At 48.1% G+C, this 20,124-nt stretch overlaps 6 protein-coding genes across 6 annotated transcripts; 4 read left to right on the top strand and 2 right to left on the bottom strand.

Moving 5' to 3' along the window:
• Position 1: 1 nt before the first annotated feature.
• BU24DRAFT_388488 (glutamate carboxypeptidase 2) lies at positions 2 to 2,720 on the top strand. Its single transcript, XM_033525010.1, has 4 exons — positions 2 to 539; positions 594 to 1,508; positions 1,556 to 1,694; positions 1,749 to 2,720. The coding sequence occupies exons 1-4, from the start codon at positions 341 to 343 to the stop codon at positions 2,626 to 2,628; spliced, it is 2,133 nt and encodes a 710-aa protein (XP_033385678.1). The 5' UTR covers positions 2 to 340; the 3' UTR covers positions 2,629 to 2,720.
• Positions 2,721 to 2,891: 171 nt separating this feature from the next.
• On the bottom strand, positions 2,892 to 4,499 carry BU24DRAFT_343334 (benzoate 4-monooxygenase cytochrome-like protein P450; the record flags this gene model as incomplete). The annotated part of the gene is made up of 3 exons (XM_033523362.1): positions 2,892 to 3,788; positions 3,833 to 4,287; positions 4,352 to 4,499. Coding segments are annotated over 3 exons (1,500 nt in total), but the record flags the coding sequence as incomplete, so codon positions are not given.
• A 2,353-nt stretch (positions 4,500 to 6,852) lies between these two features.
• BU24DRAFT_367077 (cysteine desulfurase) lies at positions 6,853 to 8,696 on the top strand. Its single transcript, XM_033524335.1, has 6 exons — positions 6,853 to 7,225; positions 7,281 to 7,660; positions 7,708 to 7,873; positions 7,930 to 8,099; positions 8,147 to 8,368; positions 8,426 to 8,696. Exons 1-6 carry the CDS (start codon positions 6,868 to 6,870, stop codon positions 8,516 to 8,518), a joined length of 1,389 nt encoding a protein of 462 aa, XP_033385676.1. The 5' UTR covers positions 6,853 to 6,867; the 3' UTR covers positions 8,519 to 8,696.
• Positions 8,697 to 8,729: 33 nt separating this feature from the next.
• On the top strand, positions 8,730 to 9,874 carry BU24DRAFT_420377 (acyl-CoA N-acyltransferase). The gene has a single exon (XM_033527454.1). The coding sequence runs from the start codon at positions 8,834 to 8,836 to the stop codon at positions 9,440 to 9,442; it is 609 nt and encodes a 202-aa protein (XP_033385675.1). The 5' UTR covers positions 8,730 to 8,833; the 3' UTR covers positions 9,443 to 9,874.
• Positions 9,875 to 11,910: 2,036 nt separating this feature from the next.
• Positions 11,911 to 13,686, top strand: BU24DRAFT_420376 (uncharacterized protein). Its single transcript, XM_033527453.1, has 5 exons — positions 11,911 to 12,176; positions 12,227 to 12,289; positions 12,344 to 12,426; positions 12,482 to 12,879; positions 12,954 to 13,686. The coding sequence occupies exons 1-5, from the start codon at positions 12,053 to 12,055 to the stop codon at positions 13,669 to 13,671; spliced, it is 1,386 nt and encodes a 461-aa protein (XP_033385674.1). The 5' UTR covers positions 11,911 to 12,052; the 3' UTR covers positions 13,672 to 13,686.
• A 2,342-nt stretch (positions 13,687 to 16,028) lies between these two features.
• Positions 16,029 to 17,895, bottom strand: BU24DRAFT_478455 (glycoside hydrolase family 45 protein; the record flags this gene model as incomplete). The annotated part of the gene is made up of 4 exons (XM_033533032.1): positions 16,029 to 16,555; positions 16,618 to 16,799; positions 16,849 to 17,236; positions 17,825 to 17,895. The coding sequence occupies 4 exons, from the start codon at positions 17,893 to 17,895 to the stop codon at positions 16,375 to 16,377; spliced, it is 822 nt and encodes a 273-aa protein (XP_033385673.1). The 3' UTR covers positions 16,029 to 16,374.
• Between the last annotated feature and the right edge of the window lie 2,229 nt (positions 17,896 to 20,124).

Raw genomic sequence — 20,124 nt, 5'->3', positions numbered from 1 at the left:
CATCACCGTCATCGTCCTCTGCCAAGTACCTCTCCCATCGTTTCCCCGCCTGCTATCTGTTGCGACCTTCCAGATACAGCTATAGACTGCTGGTATCCGTAAGAATGGTCAATTCTTGGTTCCAAGCTTCCCAAGCTCTCCACGCTTATGGTGTCACGAAGCGTTGCGGATGGGTCGTGTTCCAGGATGTTCGGCGCAATTGGGCCTGTCGTTGACGTTATCCTTCTGTGCTTTCGTCCGCAGTCCTGCTTGACTTGATACATTTGGTACTTAAGGACATGTACCCTCGTATATTCACATTTTCTCTGTCTTGCTATCGGGTCTACTACTGGTTGCGATAATGAAGGCAGCTATTCTTATACTCGCCGCAATTGGCGCTCAAGCGTGCCAGAGAGAGCGATCTTTTAAAAATCATCTCCACACCCATGTCAAGCGACAAGCCAGCAATATTACATTCCCACCCGTTCTAGATGACAATGAGCGAATTCTTCTAGACTCATTCGACAATACCTCCATTGCAGAATGGTCGTATTACTATAGTGTGTGACCCTGTGTTGAATACAACTACGCCGCATGTGTCTAACTAAAGTCAGCCCATGGTGACCATGTTGCCGGTCGAAATAAGACGATGGCCCAATGGACCGCAGACAAGTGGGCAGAAGGGGGCTTCACATCGAGGTTGGACGAGTATTATGTATATCTCAACTATCCTGTCTCGAACTCTCTAGTTCTCACGTATCCCAATGGAACCACTCTTTCCGCCTCCCTGGAAGAGGCAGTCCTTGAGGAGGACGAAACTACTGGCTACCCAAACCGCATCCCGACATTCCACGGATATTCTGCTAGCGGCAATGTATCTGCTGAATTCGTCTACGTTGGGCGAGGACAGCAAGTAGATTTCGATCGCTTGATAGCCTTGGGCGTAGAATTAGAAGGCAAGATCGCGGTAGCAAAATATGGTGGACCATTCCGAGGATTAAAAGTGAAGAACGCGCAAGAGCATGGAATGATTGGTGCTGTCATCTTCAGTGATCCTGTTGATGATGGTAATGTCACTGAGGCAAAGGGTGTTGCAGCTTATCCGAACGGGCCCGCCAGGAATCCCACCTCAGTCCAGAGAGGAAGTGTACAGTTTCTAAGCATATATCCCGGTGACCCTACCACACCTGGATATACCTCCAAGGAGGATTCTTTACGAGCAGACAAAAGTAACAGTGTCCCCCGCATTCCTTCCATTCCAATCTCCTGGCTCGACGCGCAGCCTATTCTCCAGTCACTGAATGATTTTGGCGACAACGGAACAGAAGTGAACCGCACGGGATGGGTCGGTGCTATTCCTGGAGTTTCATATAGCACTGGACAAGGCTCAACGGCCACCTTGTCATTGACTAATGTCATGGAGGATGCGTATACACCCATCTGGGATGCCATTGGAATCATCAACGGCACGAGCCAGGACGAGGTGATCATTGTTGGCAACCACCGTGATGCATGGATAGTTGGCGGAGGTAAGACTACTAGATCCTTACAATGATTCCAGACTGACATTCAAAAGCTGCTGATCCCAACTCTGGTTCTGCCGTGTTGATTGAATTATCCAAGGCCTTCGGAAAGCTGTTAGAGACTGGCTGGCGACCAACTCGGACCATTGTTCTTGCTAGCTGGGATGCTGAAGAATATGGGCTCGTCGGAAGGTAAGTCGCCAAAGACACTGTTACTACTGATAGGGGCTAATCATAGTTCTCAAGCACCGAATGGGTCGAGGAGTATATTCCATGGTTGAAAACAGCCGCTGTGTCCTACTTGAATATTGACATTGCCGTCAGTGGTCCGATTCCAGGAATTGCGGCTACGCCAGACCTACACTCCATCGGCACAGAGGTTATGAAGAAGATTACTTTCCCTTATCGGGGAAGTACTAATCAGACAATGTACGACGTCTGGGAAGAGGAAGATGGGGAGATTGGTGTTCTTGGATCAGGCAGTGATTACACCTCGTTCTTGCACCGAGGCATCGCATCCATTGACGTCGGTGCTGGAGGTGGCCCGGGAGATCCTATCTATCCCTACCATTCGAACTACGACTCCTATCACTGGATGTCCACTTTCGGCGACCCCGGATTCCATACTCACAAAGCCATGGGTCAATATCTCACACTGCTTCTCTACCATTTCGCCAATGATGCATCAGTTCCTCTTGAACCATCGGGTTACGTCCCCGAGTTCCGCACCTACTTGGAAGAATTGAATTCTACAATCACCTCTGCGAACGGCACTTTGGATTTGTCCGAGCTCACGGACGCCATATCCACATTCGAGTCATCCGCCCAAGAATTTGACGAGCTTCGCCAACTTGCTATTAGCTCCAACAACACCGAGCTTCTGACAGTTGCCAACCAGAAGGCACGCGACTTCTCACGTGGATTTACTAGCCAGGGCGGACTTGACGGTCGCGAGTTTTTCCAAAACTTGATCTTCGCCCCAGGACTCGATACTGGCTATGCGCCTGTTACTTTCCCTGGTATCACTGAGAGCATCACATTCCAAAACAACTTCACAAGGGCCCAAGAATGGGTGGCTAAAACTGCAGACGCTGTTTTAGTCGCTGCTAGTATCCTTAAGACTTAGGTACCTGGGACGTCGGCTTCCAAGACACTTGATCAAGGGTGATTATAGAGGTGATTGTATAATGATTGAGGATATATAATGTACCTATCGATCCAGAACTAATAGTAATGAAAATGATGAACAAGTCAACAGGTAATGGCACGAACAATTCAAACGCCTATGACAATGTGTTGCTTGCGTTCTTTCCCGCTTACGATGCCCTTCTAATCTACAAAATAGTCTCTTCCCGCCACGATGAGCAAATTTTGTTCTGACACAGAATATCATCGCGGACGAAATTGAACCATAGGTCCATCGTGGCGCGAAGTAAACTGGTCCCACGTCTGGAACTCATTCTTCCTATGGCGACCCTCCCCTAGAACAGGGTTACCCTCCCCAATAGAAGAATCAGGATCCAGTCTCATGTCGAACAGACGAAGAAGACGCGCAATGATGGTCATCGCCCTCGAATAAGCCTGGACCTTCCCAATGCACTGCGTTCTCCCCACACCGAAAGCCGCGAAGGCCGAGTTTGCAAGTTTCCATTCCTCCAGCGGCACGCCGTCTTCATGCTGAGACGCAAGAAGCCATCTCGTCGGCACGTAACTAAACGGCTGTGGGAAGTATTCCTCCATGTGCTGAAGGGCGTAGTGCGGGACACCGAGCTCTGTGCCAGCGGGGAATTCTTGATTATCGATGACGATTCCTCCGTCCATGACCTCTCGTGGGGTAATGCCACCCACGGATGGGCACAGCCTCATCGCCTCTGTAATGCAAGCGTACAGGTATTTACATGCCGTGAGTGATTCTCCAGATCGAATGTCTTCTATGTTGGGAAAGTGCTGGTCTACCTCCTTCCGGGCGATTTCAAGGCACTGCGGATAGTGGAGCAAGTAGAAGATGGTCGCGGTTACTGCAGATGCCGTCGTGTCACTTCCCGCGATGATGAGAAATCCTGCTTCGCCGATGAGCTCTTCACGTGTGAGGCTACGACCTGTTTCAGGGTCTTTCGTGTTCATCAGGGAGCCGAAGATATCGGGGTCTTTGATGTTTTCAGCCTGTTGCAGCCTCCAATCGGACTGTTCAGCAGCGACCTTTTGATATTTATAGGTCCCTTCTGTAGCCTTACGGAAGAGAATTCTGTCGATTTTGAGCTTCAGAATGTCGGGCATATGTCCGACCTGAAGAATGTTAGTTAGAGCAGTAGTGAGAGAGAAGCACAAACCATAACAAGACCGCCGGCCCCTTCTCCAAGTATGTGGAAGATATCGCGATTCTCCGTACTCCTGAGCATATTCCAGCTCTTATGGAATATCGCGTCTCCAGAAATGTCAGTGAGCAACCATCCGCACCAGAGCGTCATGTTTCGGCCTGAGCTCCATTCTCGTGATTTTTCCGGGGACGCATCGAGCATTCTATCACAGAAAAATCTGATATTTTCGAGTGTGACCTCCTCGGTTCCTTTCATCGTGGTGGCATTAAGTGCCTCGGTCATTATGCGACGTTTGGAAACATGTACTTTGCGACTGATGGTCGTCAAGACGGTCGACACTTTGAAGAAGTGACTGAACACATTGAAGAGGGTACTCCGCTGAACATTTGCACGAACATGGTACACATCCCTTAGAGCGGTATTCGTATTGATGGAGATTCTGTGTGGCCCATATCGAACGATCGGACCTACGAGGTAGGTTACTTAGCCCAAATGCTGCAAGTTGATATGGTATAGTGAAGAAGGACTAACCATATCTTTGATGCAGTCTGTAGAAATCGATATGCCGGTCTCCAAGAGCGCAATGGTATACCGAATACCAGTCTGTGAATCTTGCCAAGTATGGCCCGGGGTACTTTGACAATGGATGAAGCCGGATTCTGTAAATGATTACAGTCACACACTGTTACTTTATCAGGCAAACTCTGCTTTCTTGTCATGTGCGTGAAACGCTTACATATATAGAAAAAGCACCAGTAATCAGAACGAACAAGAGGAGGGCCTCGTGAATGGTTCGAGTTGCCGCCCCAGAGTAGTGTCTTAGTATTCCTACAGCAATTACCGAGGCCCACAGCACTGTAGATACAGCTTGTGAGCCTCTGTAGGTGTTCAACCTCTTGTAGTAGGTTGGTGGAGGAGAAGAAGACATTGCTAAACAACAGAAATTACAGAATCTGAAAATAATATGGGAAAAATAAATGATCGCGGTGAAATTGACAACGTCGCTCTGCACGGCTCTTTCAACGACCCTTGAAGTACCGAACCCATCTTCCCCAATGAGCAATGCGCCAGGACGCAACCACGTGTAAGGCTATATTGTTGCTGCATACCGATCACGAAACCTTTGTGTTGAGTATCCTACCCCGCTCCTGCAGCGTGCTTCTTTGCTGGGTACGTTGTACGGAGGCAGGAAGGTTTGCAAAGACTCCAATCCTCGCGTATTTTATTGATGGCGTTCAACGTACTGCAACAAAACAAAGAATTCACGCCGCATTTCCGGTCATCCCATGCTGCAGGCATGCGATTCCTCGCGTGGCTTTTGAACCGTGCTTTGTTTTATTCTTCCACACTTCCAATCACAAGACTACGACCTTCTGCAAATTTCTCCATCGAGCAGTAGATAGGGATAAGCAAGCCTGTCAGCATGCACTGCCTTGTCGCGTCATCAACAGATAGAGTTTCTGATTCGCGCCTGCATCACGCCGTGTAACCTAACTTTGCTCCGAACGCGAGATATCAATCTGCCTAATCTTGATCTTCGATGGAGTATATGCAACGGCATGCACTTTGCTGCATCTGACGAACGTTGGTAGTTGTATCGAGTATGATGCAGATAACGACAAAGCTGATTTGAGAGGAGAAAACGAGCTCAATCAACAGTGACTGGATATAGTAAAGAGTCGTTGATCTCGCCTTGGCCTTGAAAAAGCAAGAACATATGGTGGAATCAGCGTCGGAGCGATGCAAGCAGAGATTCTCTCATCTCGTGCGATTGCTACAATCATGGAACTCGGTGTAGCAATTTTCTCGGTCTAAGGCCCAGCGCACGATAGGTGTCTCTTGGACATTACGATAATACACACCGGAAATATGTCACGGTCTAGGTAAATGAAGGACGGTCTTTGGCAGATTTGGTTGCGCAAAGGCGCCTCTTCATAGTATCAGACATCACATGCACGACCCTCTGTTAGTGAATAGATCAAATATATCGCCAATTGGATTGTCTGCGTAGAGTTGGTGGACAATGCCCGAATCTCTCACCATCCCGTGTCAGCCATCATACACGTGACCTCCGAATAACCTCATATATCGTGCTGTTCTACAACATAGTGTTGGAACCATAATTTAGCTGCTTGCATACTAAAAGAAAGGAAACATATCTATGAAATGAACCATGAAACCTTTAATCGTAAAGTTACATGGTGCGATGAGTGTAATGCTGCCCCGACCTGTTTGAAGATCTAAAATATTCCCATTGAGAGTCCCAACCTTCGTTGATCAGCCAGGACCATTCATTCATACAGAGCATTTTGAAAATTGCGCTTGTCTTTCTATATGAATGTAGACAACAAACATAGACACGTGTAAATATTTATGTAACCAGCAACCCATTGCCTGTGCCTCTTTATGTACGTGCCCTTCTATCTTTGGCCATTGGCAATTGACCGCATCTGGCTTCAAATTCATAGACTTTCAACTCGACATAGGACTTATCTATGGAAAAAAGAGAAAAGAAATCGCTGATTTTAACCTGGGCAAATTAAAGATGTCGCGACAACACTGTGTTCCACATATCATAGCTTGGCGGATCAAAGTCTGGTCGACGAGAGATATGAAAAGAGACCCAATGTTGGAGGCCTGACCTGATTCCAGAGGTTCTCCTTGTCTCTTAGTAGAAATATTCTTTGAAGTCACAGCATGTCTGGATACTTTCGGGACGCTGAACTACCAATTCGGGGACATAAAGGTTAATTGTCATTGCTATCATCTTTTAGCGTGACCCCTATGCTTATATGTGGCCGGGCACTAGGTGCAAAGAAGTATCTTACTCTCAGCACTATCGTCAATCTGAGTAAAAACCCCACAATTGACCCAAATAATGTGGTTTTTAGCGTAGACCCTGGGCTTACTTTGAACATAGTCGTTATATGACGCCAGTGGAACCAATACTCAGCCTCGATGGGTACATCAATACATAACCGCGTGGAGCCTATCCAAGAAGTCCAGGTCCAATCTCACATTTCTTTCAAATTTACACATCTGATACCATGGAGCAAATTCGCGCAGTCCTCGCATCCGACGAGATCATCGAACCATCATCACCATCATATAGGCAAGAGACCCAAGTCTGGTCCGCCCAAAAGGACTTACACCCAAAGCTTGTCGCGCAGCCCAAGGATACCAATTCTCTTTCACGCCTTTTGAAAGTTCTCAATGAAACAGATGTCGAATTCAACATTCGAAGCGGAGGGTGCGGATCCGCTTCTTCGCGGGGCGTTTTGATCAGCATGTCTGCCTTTGATTCTTTCTCATTTGACGATAAGGAAGAGACGGTAACTATTGGCGCCGGCCAGCTCTGGCGACACGTAGACGCAAAGGTTGAGGAATTTGCACCCGGGTACGCCGGTATGCTATCAATACAGCGAAAATGACGTAAATTAAGACTAATGGGCGTATGCAGTTCCTGGGGCGAGATGTACGTATGTAGGTGTCGGCGGCGGCACACTGCAGGGCGGATTATCGTGGATGTCATCGGAGTACGGTCTTACTTCCGATCCTCAGAATATGCTCGACGCGGAAATCGTACTTATGGATGGGTCCGTTCTCTGGGCCTCGAGCGATCCGGAGCTGCTCTGGGCTCTTCGGGGTGGAGGCGGTGTATTCGGTGCAGTGACTGCACTGAAAATTAAAGCGTATAGATATCCCAAAGACATCTACAGTGGCATGATCACTTTCGGACGGGAAGCATTGCCGGAGCTGGCGTGTAGGGTGTCTGAATTTGAAGCCACAAACACTGATCCAAAAGTAGCTATGCATCTATATTGTATGGATCTGATTCAGGTAAGTTCCGATACGGATTCTGCTTGGCCAAATCTAATTCTCTGGAGGGTGCTTTCGTGGGGAAACCCTCAGTCGCAGGCCTCGGTCTGATGGTATATGACGCCCATGGAGAGGAGCACGGCCGTAATATTGCCTTTAAATGGGCGCTGGATATTCCTGGGGCGAACGACAGCACAAAATCGATGAACTATAGAGAAGTGAACCAACTTAACGGTGGGTATTTTATGGTAAACATGGCCATGCCGTAATTCCGTAACTGACGTACGTAGATGCTCTCGAAGCCATCAGGGGGCAAACAAGCCAGATGATGACCGCGGTTGCCATCCCCTCCACTTCCGAGGAACTCATCAAGCGGACATGGAATTGGTTCGATCAGACTTTGCAAAGAGAGCCTAAGCTGAATGCTGGCACTTTCGTACTAATCGAGATTATGCAAAAGGTTTAGATTCTTGCCAGCATACGAACAAATTACTGACATGTAGACAGCCAGCACTGAACACCGTTTCGAAGAATGAGACGGGTTGGCCACGTCCAGACGCACGGCATATCTTGCAATTAGGTTGTGGAGCACTTGCTAAGGACAATTCACCAGATTTACATCAAAAGGCAGTAAAGTATCTCGCAGATGGGGCGAAACAAATTTGCGACGTCTACTCCGTCAGTGATTGTCTTCCAAGAGACTTTGAGGAGTTCCATGATCCCCTCCAGGTATGTACTTAGGGTATTCCAAGAGTGACGTTGAACTGTGGCTGATGAAGGTGACAGTTATTTGGTGCGAATCTAGGGAAGTTGCAGGCCATCAAAAGAAGGGTCGATCCTAACAATAGATTGAGGGGAGCGTATAATTTATTGGGATAGCTGCTAGGTTGGAATACACGATATGGATACAATTACTCTGTAGGATAGAGAGAGGTTTTGCGAAGTATCTTTGCCGACATTGTATTGTTGTTACCCGACGGATAACTTCGAGATATCGCCTATCAAAAAGACTGAATTCTCATTGGTCCGATATCGCTCCGCCCAAGACTGATACGTGATCAAGAAGAATCGATTTGTGAATACATGTTAGAGCACCTACAGCCCAGATACAATTTTGCGAAGCATTGTTATTCTTTTAACTACCGCCTAACTCACAATTGCGCGACTTTCTTTTCCCCACTAAATTAAGATACGATGAGTGATCCCATAGCCGACGCCAAAGCGCAAGAAGCAACCCATAGCTTCGCATTCCGCGCCGCCACTACATCAGATATACCCGCACTCCAGGAGATGATCGGACAGTCACTACGTGGCCTATCCATTGGCCATTATACCCAAGCCGAATTGGATGGATCAATTGGTTTCCTCTTTGGGCCTGACACATTACTCATCCACGACCAAACATATTTCATTCTCCATCCGATCTTGTCCCCGGATGTCATAGCAGCCTGTGGAGGTTGGTCTTTCCGGCGGACGCTTTACGGTGCAGACCGCGCTCCGGGTCGCATGCCAGAGAAACGAGATCCCAAAATTGAAAGGGCAAGCATCCGTGCCATATTCACGCATCCTGAGTGGGCGCGCCGTGGGCTAGGTACAATGATGATGCGCTATTGCGAACACAAGGCGAAAGAAGGTGGTTTCAACCGTTTAGAGATGGGAAGTACGTTGAGCGGAGTCGCGTTGTATGAGAAATGTGGCTATGTGAAGAGTGGAAAAGAGGAGGACAGAGTGAAATGCCCGAATGGCGAAGTCATTAGAATCGTTCACATGATTAAAGACGATGGTGCCGACTCACGGGAATGATCACGATACCAACAACGGACTTGCTCGTACTAGAGGCTGGTTTACGAGATTCTTTTCGCGATCTTGATTGCGGATGAACAACGAATGATCTAGAATCACGACGAGTGCGAGGTCTACTTGTATAGCGTACGACCAATTGCCACTCATTTTGTATATGATGGAGAATCAACCCATTACCAGGTCTCATCTGATATTGAAATTGGAGCCTGATACTCCTAGATCTGACGGGAACAGTGATTATTTGGGCAAACATCGATTTGGTCCAATGAGATGAAATCGCAATTGCAAAATAGCATCGTGGGATTGTTCTCATGGGTGTGTTTTTCGCACTGTAACACGCATGAAACCGATAGACAGATAGATAGACATATTGCCATATTGTAGACCATCTCATAGGCGTTTGAAGACAGTGTTAGTCCTATTCATATGCACATGTGAAATTTTCACGTGCATGATGCAGTTCATTTCACAGTTTTTACCCATGAGTGCATGCCGCCGCAGCTCCAGCCTTGCATCGTGGTGTAGGTGGTTTTGAAGCATTTCTCTCTGCGCGCCCCACTTTTCAAGCGGGAACGGAAACCAGGCACACTCATGGAAGGATTCAAGATGAACATGCGCCATACTCGGCATACGAGTATCATGCAGCAGTGTCTCGAGTTTGCTTGTTTATGATTCTAGAGTTGGTAGCGCCAATCCAGGTTTAGATCTTATTTCCGTAGAGAAACTCGTCACAATTGCAGTGGACAAAGACAAGCTATCTTCAGATTACGCTTATGCACTCCCGTACAGCATGGGTGACCTCTCATCCGCCTTTCTTTCCGCATATTTCTTTCGTACTTAACAGTTCATGATTCAACTATTATGCTTCAACTATGATCTGATCGTACGTTTTTAGGAAAATACGTACCTGCTCGATTGGAAGTCGCATGAAGCTCAATTAGAGGACTTGCATTCAATCGCAGAAGCCTGACGGGTCACATAGCACAACCACTGCTGCGCAATGATTGGACACCACTTTCCTCGATGATCGTCCTCAATATTCATTCAGCCAGGTAGAAAATTCCGGAATGGAGAAAATATCCCGCATCTGCTCCCCACATTCTTGATTACCAGGTGTCCTGCAGTGTTATAGCTCTTCTCCACACTGCGTGCCCTTAATTGCAGTCAGCCGATCCGGTAATGCTCCGCAAATGTTCCGCGGCTCATATAGAATCGTGGAAGGTGGCAAAGTAGTCAAACGTTCATCATATATTGTTCTTGGCTAGGCTCTACCGATCGTGGTGTACTTGGCACTAAATAGATGCTTAATGTCGCCGCAATATGGCCAAACGCGTGGACACCATCCTTTGAGCCGGCGATGCCAGTCCGTATACATTTATGGCATGGTAGAGGGTGGTTGGGGTGGTATATTGGGCGACGGGTGTGAAAGATACCACGGTCGAGAAACCTTCCGAAGTCATGATGAATGGAATATTCTCGGTGTATTGTGTACGACCAAGCGAAACCCACCAGTGTCCATTTGGTTGTTTAACGTCGACAAAGTCGAGTCTCAGGGCTTTTTGTACAATGGTCTCCGTTCCCTCGTCATTTCCAGGACGGAGGGTGTCTCTCGAATTCATTTCCTTTTTGCGTTTCATTGGGCGTGTGACATTTAAGCGCCGCCAATTAACGGAGGGCGGGCAGGGATCGGTAGAAGATGGTATTACCAAAACCTACCATACGTGCAGCGTGGCCCAATATTCTCTCTGCACAGTGCACAGTATTACCACGCCCCCCAAAATCCTCGAGTAATTGCTTTATTACAAGTAACTACCTAGGTACGTGACACCAGGAGTCGCCAAAAGTGCACCTGCGAGATGAGTTTGTAACAGCCACTGCCTAAGGCCCCGCCGAGACCGAACTTCTACAAGCTGCGTCTCCGCGTACTATAGATGGAGCAGATGAATTAATCATCTCTATATACATACATTGTGGTCGTAGGGACGAAACCTGTTTTATTCGAGATGGTGGGAACGGCACGATACATCCAGGGAATGGCCGATTGATTGAGGACAGAGTACAAAGTACAAGGGAATTACAGTCTCCGTGACAAAGACACTTTAGACTTATGAGTCGTTTCATTTACATCGTCTGTATGGGCAATACAGGTGTTACTACTCCGTACTGTGTATAGTGTGGCACCGGATCACACGTGAGTTGCAGAGATTCTGCCTGCTTGCCTGCTTGCCTACCTGGACGGGCTGATCATCCGCGCAGCCGTCCTGTGCTTTATTATTCGGCTCGGGTGAGTGCTAAACATACCTATATTATTTGTTGCGGGGGGTTGAGGGAGGGGAGTTCATGGAGGGGGTCAACCAGGCCTGGCTGGTTGTGGGTTGTTAATAGATGACAGGGCCAGACAGCCGGTCCAGGGTATTCTTGGTGGCTGCAGACCTTGATGCTGCTGCTGGCACTGGCACTGACAATCTCACTGGCATTCTATTACTGGGACTGGTACTGACATTGGTACTGGACCTCCCACCGGCAGCAGCTATATCAGACCGCCCACCCACGATAGCGCGCGATGTGGTTTTCGCGACCTTGCCAGAGCCAACCCACCCCATCGTCAACATGCCTACATATCCTCTCCAGATAACATGTTTGGCGGTGATCTGTGGCACGCCCATGCTGGCCGCCATGTTTGTTGGCCTCAGATTATACACGAGACGGAAATTGAACTTGCGACTTGGGTTGGGTGCGTGTCGTTCCAAACCGCCTATGTGCGCTTTCGCTGACCGAGTTTAGATGACTGGCTGATCGTTCTCCCTCTGCTACTTTCAATAGCCTTGATAGGCCCCTCATATCGACGTAAGTCCTTTTCAGTCTCTAATTGTCCGCCGGCCAGTGCTAATAGGAATTCAGATGTCAAGATGTGGCATGTCGGCGTGCACATATGGGAAGTTCCTGTGACGGAGATTGAGCCAGACTACAAGGAGTGGTATGCCGTAAGCATTGCTCGTGCTCCTGATTTAGAGATCGTGTACTAAAAATGCCACCCAGGTGAACATGGCGTTCAATCTTCTAAACATCCCAATACTTCCTCTAGTCAAAGCCTCCATCATCTTCCTCCTTCTTCGAGCCGGATCAGTCATCGAATGGCTCAAGAAAGCCCTCTATGCTATCCTTATTTTCACCGTCGGAAGCGCCCTCATTCCATGGTTCCTATACATCTTCACCTGCCCGCCAAAGACAGGTAACACCTGGGAGCCACGCACGTTTGGAGACCTGCACTGTATGGGGAGGCATCGCATGGGCGAAATGCTCATTTGGGTCACTTGCGCCAACTTGCTCACCGACCTACTCATTTTCCCCATTCCCTTCATAATCGTTCGAAGGATGATGAGCGCTCGTTTGCGGTCGCGATTGGTGGTTCTCGCCGTTTTCACATCCAGCCTAGCGTATGTCCATGTCTCCATCCCATGAACTAACAGGCGGAAGCTAAAACGACGGTTACTGACTGATGGCTTTTTAGTGTAACTGCGATCGGCGCCGCCAAAATCTACCTCTCTTATCGTGACCGACTCTACAGTCTATTCAACCCGGATTGGACGTACCCAATCGACTACTGCATCAGCCATATCGAGAACAATGTAGCTATCATTGTCGCAAATGTACCCATTCTCCGTGGCCTGGTGACCCGCTGGGTGTTCAACTTCAAGACCAAAGCGACCCCCATCGAGCGGGAGTTTCGCAGCGATTTCCAATGGAACTCCTCGTCGAATTCGTCGACTCTCACGCGTGTCGCTCGCAGGAATCGCATCGCCCAGAAGATCATGCCATGCATCCAGGAAGACTTCTCCTCCTCACTGGACCTGGACCACACACGCACAAAGGGCATGGAGCCCGAGTACCCACCGAAAATCGTCACAAATGACTATCGCAAAAATCGCAACTACAAGCCTAGAAGATCAAGAAGAAATAGCCCCGAGCGAAGTTATGCGACGGCCAACCGCTGCGAGAAGGGCGACATGCTAGAGACCGTTCGCAGCATTGGGAGCCTGGGGTCGGCCCCAACGCTCGTGGAGAGTCGAGAGGTGGACTGGACGAAGAGTGGGGATTTCGGCAGCCCGATGTCGAGTCCTAGGCGGTTCTCGAGTCCGCCCATGAGCCCGATAAGTCCGTTGTCGCCTTGCAGGTTACGAGGCATTGAGGATGAAGACGACGAGATATACCCCTATTCGCGAAAGTGATACCATATTGATGTCTTGAAATGAAATATATGATGTTAAAAAAATCCAAGTTCTGCTACTTCACACTTGATCGTTTCTTGTGACTGGTCCTACCATTTTTTGGATTTCATCTGCGCCCTCTACTTCTAGCTACATTGTGGCTTCGAGCATCTTGGTTGGCTCGTGGCCTCAGCATTCACTCCTAGAGAACCACGTTACATTCATCATGACCTGGTTTCTCGACCAACCAACCAAGCTTTCACAATACATAACTCAAAACCTGTACCCCAGATTTTCAAACCCGCAGCAGGTGCCCGAGAGAAAATCTGCCGTCGACCAGAAGCGCACCATACAATGGCACACATTAACACAGGCCACTAGTTGCTCCTAGCCGGCGGCGAGGCCCGGGCTCTCCGCGCGCGCACGAGGCGGGCTGCACGATTTGCTGCTTGTTGCGCGCAAGGTCAGACCTTGCGCTGAGCCCTAGTTGATGATTGCTTCGTTTGTTAAATCTGACGCAAAGCGACAGAATTCGTTCTATCGGGAATCTATTTCGCATATTGGGGTTTAAAGAGACTTGGTGGGAGGTTGCCGTTTCAACGTAGTATTCTTGCTCCTACACAGGACTCTGGAGATTGAATGGTTAGTGCCAAGTGGAGTGTTGATGAAAAGCGGACCGTCAAGCAGGTGTGATAATACTTGCGCAACTATAATGTTTCTCTCTTCTTCTTCTCATTCTAGAGCGGTCGAAGAAGGAGGTAGTGTAGTTACATGACTAGTCGTTGAGAGTTATAATCGCAAGTATAGAAGGTCTGGAGACGGGGTAATTCGTGTACGGAAATGAGACATTGAGCATTTTCGAACTATTCGACCCTTCGAACATTAATGTTGACAGCATTATTCCAAGGTCCTCCCCATTAAATATACCAACGAGAGGATCTCGCTCTCTCCGAGGGTTCCTACTAGCAACTTTGGAGGAGGTACCCACTACCTCTAGACGAGCTCCTTGCTAGGTACATCTGGCTCGCTTTCCGGGCATCAGGTCAAATGTTGGGTAAGATTTGGTTGCATTGCTGGTTCACGGCCCTACTTTCTCTACTTGGGCGCATGGGTACGGAGTGCGTCCCCTTCGCGTATGCGTGTGAACAGAGAAGATGTTTGGTATCGTACCAGATCGGCCAGACCACCCCATTCCTTACCACACACGGGACTTACCCAGAAGGGCAACCAATGGGTTTGCAGTATTGAAAGTGGGAAGATGAGAGGATTCTCGTTTGCAAGCGTTGTAGAAAATCAGACATCGAGTATTCCGTACACGCATCAAGCATTATTCACTATTAGATCATGATGCAGCAAATTCCAATACCTACTTAGCAGGTGGCAATGCGCTATCAACTACCGGCGGTCCCATGGATATGAATATCAAGGAAGAGGGGAAAATCGAGGGAAAAGAAAGAGGGAGAAAGTATGTGAGTGCGATGCAACGACTGACCAGACTTCCCACACTCCGCGCATACATACACTGGCACACTGGTACGGTAGGTAGACGGTTTGAGCCCTTTGAGGCAGGGCTAGAGCAGGGGCATAGTATGCAGGTTACGCCTCGGTTGAAATGGATAATGTGCATAACCCTTGATCGTTCAACGCACCACACCCCTTCGCAACTTCTCGATCCGCCTAAATTAATTTCCCCACAAGATCCGAGACTGAGCGGGTCACTGAGTTTCTCCTTGGAGAAGGAAGTTCCGAAATATTGGGTTGTCATGCCGCTGTTCGTTCGCCACATCGCAGCCCTCGCTCGCTCTGTGATGGTCAGAAAGCCAGAACTCGGTCGGTGTTAAATCGACGCGAGGAAGGGGAAACGCTGGATGGCATTGATCACATGCGGGTGCCTGCAATTTCAATTCGACAACAGTATTGTTATGTGTTGGATTTGTTCTGGCGTTTGACGCCCACGCTTTTGTGGTGGTGCAACCTCAAGCCTTTCTCTGGTCAAAAGCATCGTGCGTGCACTTGTGATTCGTGGATTCAAGCTATCGTATGCGCGACACTAGGTCCTAAATGTGCTTATGCCATGGCATGAAGTGTAGATTTCCCTCTCTCTCCACACGTTTGTATGCTAGTAGGGAGTATGCCTCCTGCTTCTGGAGAAGAATTCAGAAGTGATTGTAAATGCGACCAAACGCGAGACCGGTTGAGAATACAAGCTGTCCTGACTGATCTGATACGAACGCCTATAGACGCCGCCACTGACGGGCTGAACCGAGCCGTAGAAACAGAACAATAGCCGTAGGAAAACGGCTGGGCTCCCCTTTTCCCAGCTCCCAAAGAAAACAAGAAAGAAACCGAGAACCGTGAATTATTATGTCATAAAGAGGAAGTGCCATGGCGAAGACGATGTCGTCCAAGAGCAAATTCGTTAGTGCGTAGTTCGTGTTCCGGTATGGTTTCATCCGGAGAAGGAAGATTTTTAGACACATCGGTCAGAATAATAAGCGGATGTTAAGGGTAGGGTATCCATGCATGAGAGCGAAATGGTTGTCCACATCACCTGACACCTGCGGGGCCATGGAAGGAGAGCACAGCGAAGGTACGAGGTAGATCCAAGGTAACGAGGTAGGTTGTAGGTGAACGAGTGGATGAGCTGGGGGCCCGGGGCAACGGACGCCCTGCACGCACATGATTGGAGGACGGTACTGGTGACATGCAGCGCTTTCATTGATCCTATACCACAAGCAGCCCGGCGACGATTGCAGCGAGAAAGGCGACAACAGAGGAGGCTGGCAAGACGATGGGCGCCAGACTAGGAGCAGTGCTTCCAGCAGCGAGGGTTTGGTCGTCTTTTCGTACACAACCCGTAATGTCGGTCAATTCTTTGGGGCATACAACGCGTTCAAAAGATACGCTGTGGAACATTAGCCTTTCCGTTGCTTTCAACTATCAAACATGTGGCGTCCATTTACTTACTTTGGATTGTACACATCCTTGAACCAGTCAAATCTCCAGCGACAGCTGTCTCGCAAGCTTTCAGGCAGGTTTTCGCAGTCTTCTGCTTTACTGACGCCGGAACCTGTAACACCAAATACTTGCGGATCGAGCTCGTATTGTCTTGTGCAACCATCCATTGAAGTAGTGTTTCCTCCAGGCATCTGTTGGAGTCAGACATTGTAGTATATTGGGCATAATGAGATTACTTACTGCCAGTGAGAAGCGATTGTCTGATGTGACATCAAAAGCAGTGTTGGATGCCTGTACAATCATACTCTTGTTCCTCAAATTGTCGTCGTTGAAAGTCAATCGATAGCAAGAACAACACCAGAAGGCTTCGGTTTCCGGATGGTTCTTCAAAAACACGCCTGCGAATCCATAGGAGAAGGTGTCGTTCACAGCCCACGGATGTTGATCAGAGCAGAGATAGCCATCTCCTCCATTGCAGCCCGTCCCTGCCTTTTTGCTGGTCGGTTTGTCGTCTTTGTTACAAGTTTGCACTGGGGCCAGAAAATCGGCTTTTCCGTCCCATCCACAAGACGGCTTGCAGCAATCCCAAAACCGTGTCGTCACTGCTTCGCCAGTGATGTTTAGATTCCTTTCACATGTGGAGGAAGTGATGAGGAGACCGAGAACACAAAGAACAGTGCGAAGATAAGACGGCGTCATTGCGTGATAGGATATCTGGATCGAATTGTGCAAAGACTGGAGAGCATCATTTATTAGCAAGGGACTTCGCGTGGCTCTAGAAATCTATTTGAACCGCGCTAGGAAAGGAGGGGTTATATAAGGCCGGCCGCAAGGAGTAATTAATCAGGTCCGCTTTGATATGCCAGGCCGAGAACACTCAACCCACCTTGTGTGTGTTGGATCCCAGCCCGTTGCCACGCAGGGATCAGCGGGGGGGCTTGGACGAATGTGGATATGAGTTTCAAGCCATCTCACAGGCCGAACAACTGGCGACCTCCGTGCGAGGTCGAATTAAGCTATCGTCATTCCAATTCTTCGAGTCAATGCGGTATGATCGGAAGCAAGCCCTTTCCGCTTCCTTCGTAAAGCTAGCAACCGGCCGTTGACGCCTTTCCTAAACACAGTGGCAATAATTGGCTGATCGACAGAGTAAGATAGATGGATGCCAATAACCAAGGCAAGAAGGAAGGGAAATGATCAATCCGCAGACACACACCCGACTGTGTATTTCGATTTCAGGTTTCTTTTGGTCATTTCCACCGTGCCACCGTTCGTGTATCCTGCCATGTCTCACCAACAGAGTCTCGGCTATGTAGTATTGACCAACCACGCTATGGTCAACGAGATACACTTCACAGCGAGCCGTTCATGGCTTTGGTGACGTTGCACAACCGCGTGGAGCTTAGAACATACAGGTGCCTACGCCACGAACAGTGCAGCTGCTGCAAAACCCCAATACGAGGTCGTGACTACCCCAGTATTTCCCCGCGAAACACCGACACCATCGTCGTGCTGATTGGTCTGCGATAATGATGGACCGCTAGAAGGTATCGATTCAAATGCATAATATCGTCTTCTATAGCTTATGGGTTACCAAAACAACCCGAATCCCTATTAGCTATCTGAAAGAAGACCACAAACACTGCAGACTATGTCACACGGGTGCAACGATATGTCAACACTGTTGCCGCCCTCACATCTATTGGATTTGTGCAAAAGGGGAAACACTTGAAGGCTATTCCGGGTGAATTCGTTGGAGGGGAGTAGCTGAAAGCCACCGTAAGATTAGATGCACATCACCGCGAAAGCATGTCATCGGGAAGTGTTTTCGGATAACACGTGAAAAGTGCTGTCTAGCCCAAGCAACGCCTAGAATCGATTCAAAAGAGGTAGTGAGGCCCTAGTAGTAGTCTCTTAATATATATTCTATTAAGACGTACACAGACGGAGCACAGAGATTCTGGACAGCTCCCCATTGTCATCGGATGATTTTCAATTGTCGTGATAAGATTGCATATAACATTGAAATTAGCTGTTGTTCACTTTTCACCCTGAGCAGGACCTTATGGTGATAATCATAGAATCTGGTTCTGCAAAGTCTTTACATAGCGTCTATAAGCTATCGACAAGTTATTACACTCCTGCCATGAGACTCCCCACATAGCTTGTACCAAGACAAGACCATGGGCGATCTGAAGCCCCTGTAGTAGTTGGCTGACATGGGGATCCCTAACAAAAAAAAGCTTGTGCAACAGCTATCGACAGCGACTCCGACGACGCATATCTTGATAGATGTATCTTCTCTGATCCCCCACAGTTATTCGGTCTTAAGATATACACTGGGCCCGAATGTAGCTTTCATTTTCAGTATAACGTATCGAAACCCTAAAGACGTTATGTACTGAATTGGTCTATAGGCAAATGTGCCAGCCTTAGCTTTGATACTTCAATGAAGACTAACCTTGTGCGGGTGTCATTATCTTCCGAGTGGGACATATGGCCGATGTGAACTTTACTCGAACGCTCGATGATTAGAGAGATGTTGGAGCTATTTACAGTAGTGTACGGAACTATCTAAATCACATGCGTGTGCGTAAATGTGCATGTTATCGAAGGAATGGGTCTCGTACAACACTGCATTTAGCCGTACTGGAGTACGGTCACGCTCACCCAATAAAATTATATTTTGCGAAGCCTTGTGCTGAAAACGTGAGCGGGTTGTTCATATTCGCCAAATAGGCACCGAGTACACTCGTTCATATCACAACAGCTTTCAGCAGATTCTCGGATCAGATGTGAAAGTTCTTGGGGCGATTCTGTTCATGCGGCACTCTATACAGTTAAACTGATGATATGAACCTATTAACTCACATTAGATTGATATAAAAACTCTGAAACTACTAACTAGACTCCTCTTCACCCTGTCGACAATTTTCCCGACGTACCAGAGGTCGCTTTTGTTACGTTGCAGTCGTGAAGACGCAGACTGCGCTTTGACAAAAGCTACTCTCCGTAGGACGTAGTCAATCCCAAAGAACGTTCAGTTCAGATCTTTCAATCTTCGATGAGCGAATCTTGAACCATGCGCTAAGGAAAGTTGCCTGGTATTATATCAAAGCTCAAACTCTCGGAAGGAAAATATCGAGCCTTTATCAGTGCTATCATCTTGGACTCGGAATTTGAGGGCAGCTATTCTCTTTTATGATATTGGTCATTTGATTATTTTCCAGCACTGCATGTTAAGTACGGCAAACTATCTGATATATTGAACATGGTGTGATACTCATGAAAAAGTGTACGCTATCCTCTATGTAAAGTTAGCAAATAAGTCGACAATCTTGTAACTTATGGAGGGGAGGGTTTGGGCGGCCCGCATGTCGCCGTACATCTACTGGCTGAAGAATAGATCAATACAGTTACAATGTCCTTCACTTGACTTATTCGCTTTCCGCCATGATGATCACGTATATTTGGTACTATTCAGTCGGCTAAAAGGCAGCCAATCTGCTCGATGTA

The sequence above is a fragment of the Aaosphaeria arxii genome (assembly GCF_010015735.1).
Source record: "Aaosphaeria arxii CBS 175.79 unplaced genomic scaffold BU24scaffold_3, whole genome shotgun sequence".
Taxonomy (NCBI): domain Eukaryota; kingdom Fungi; phylum Ascomycota; class Dothideomycetes; order Pleosporales; genus Aaosphaeria; species Aaosphaeria arxii.
This window is presented reverse-complemented; position numbering and strand designations above follow the sequence as displayed.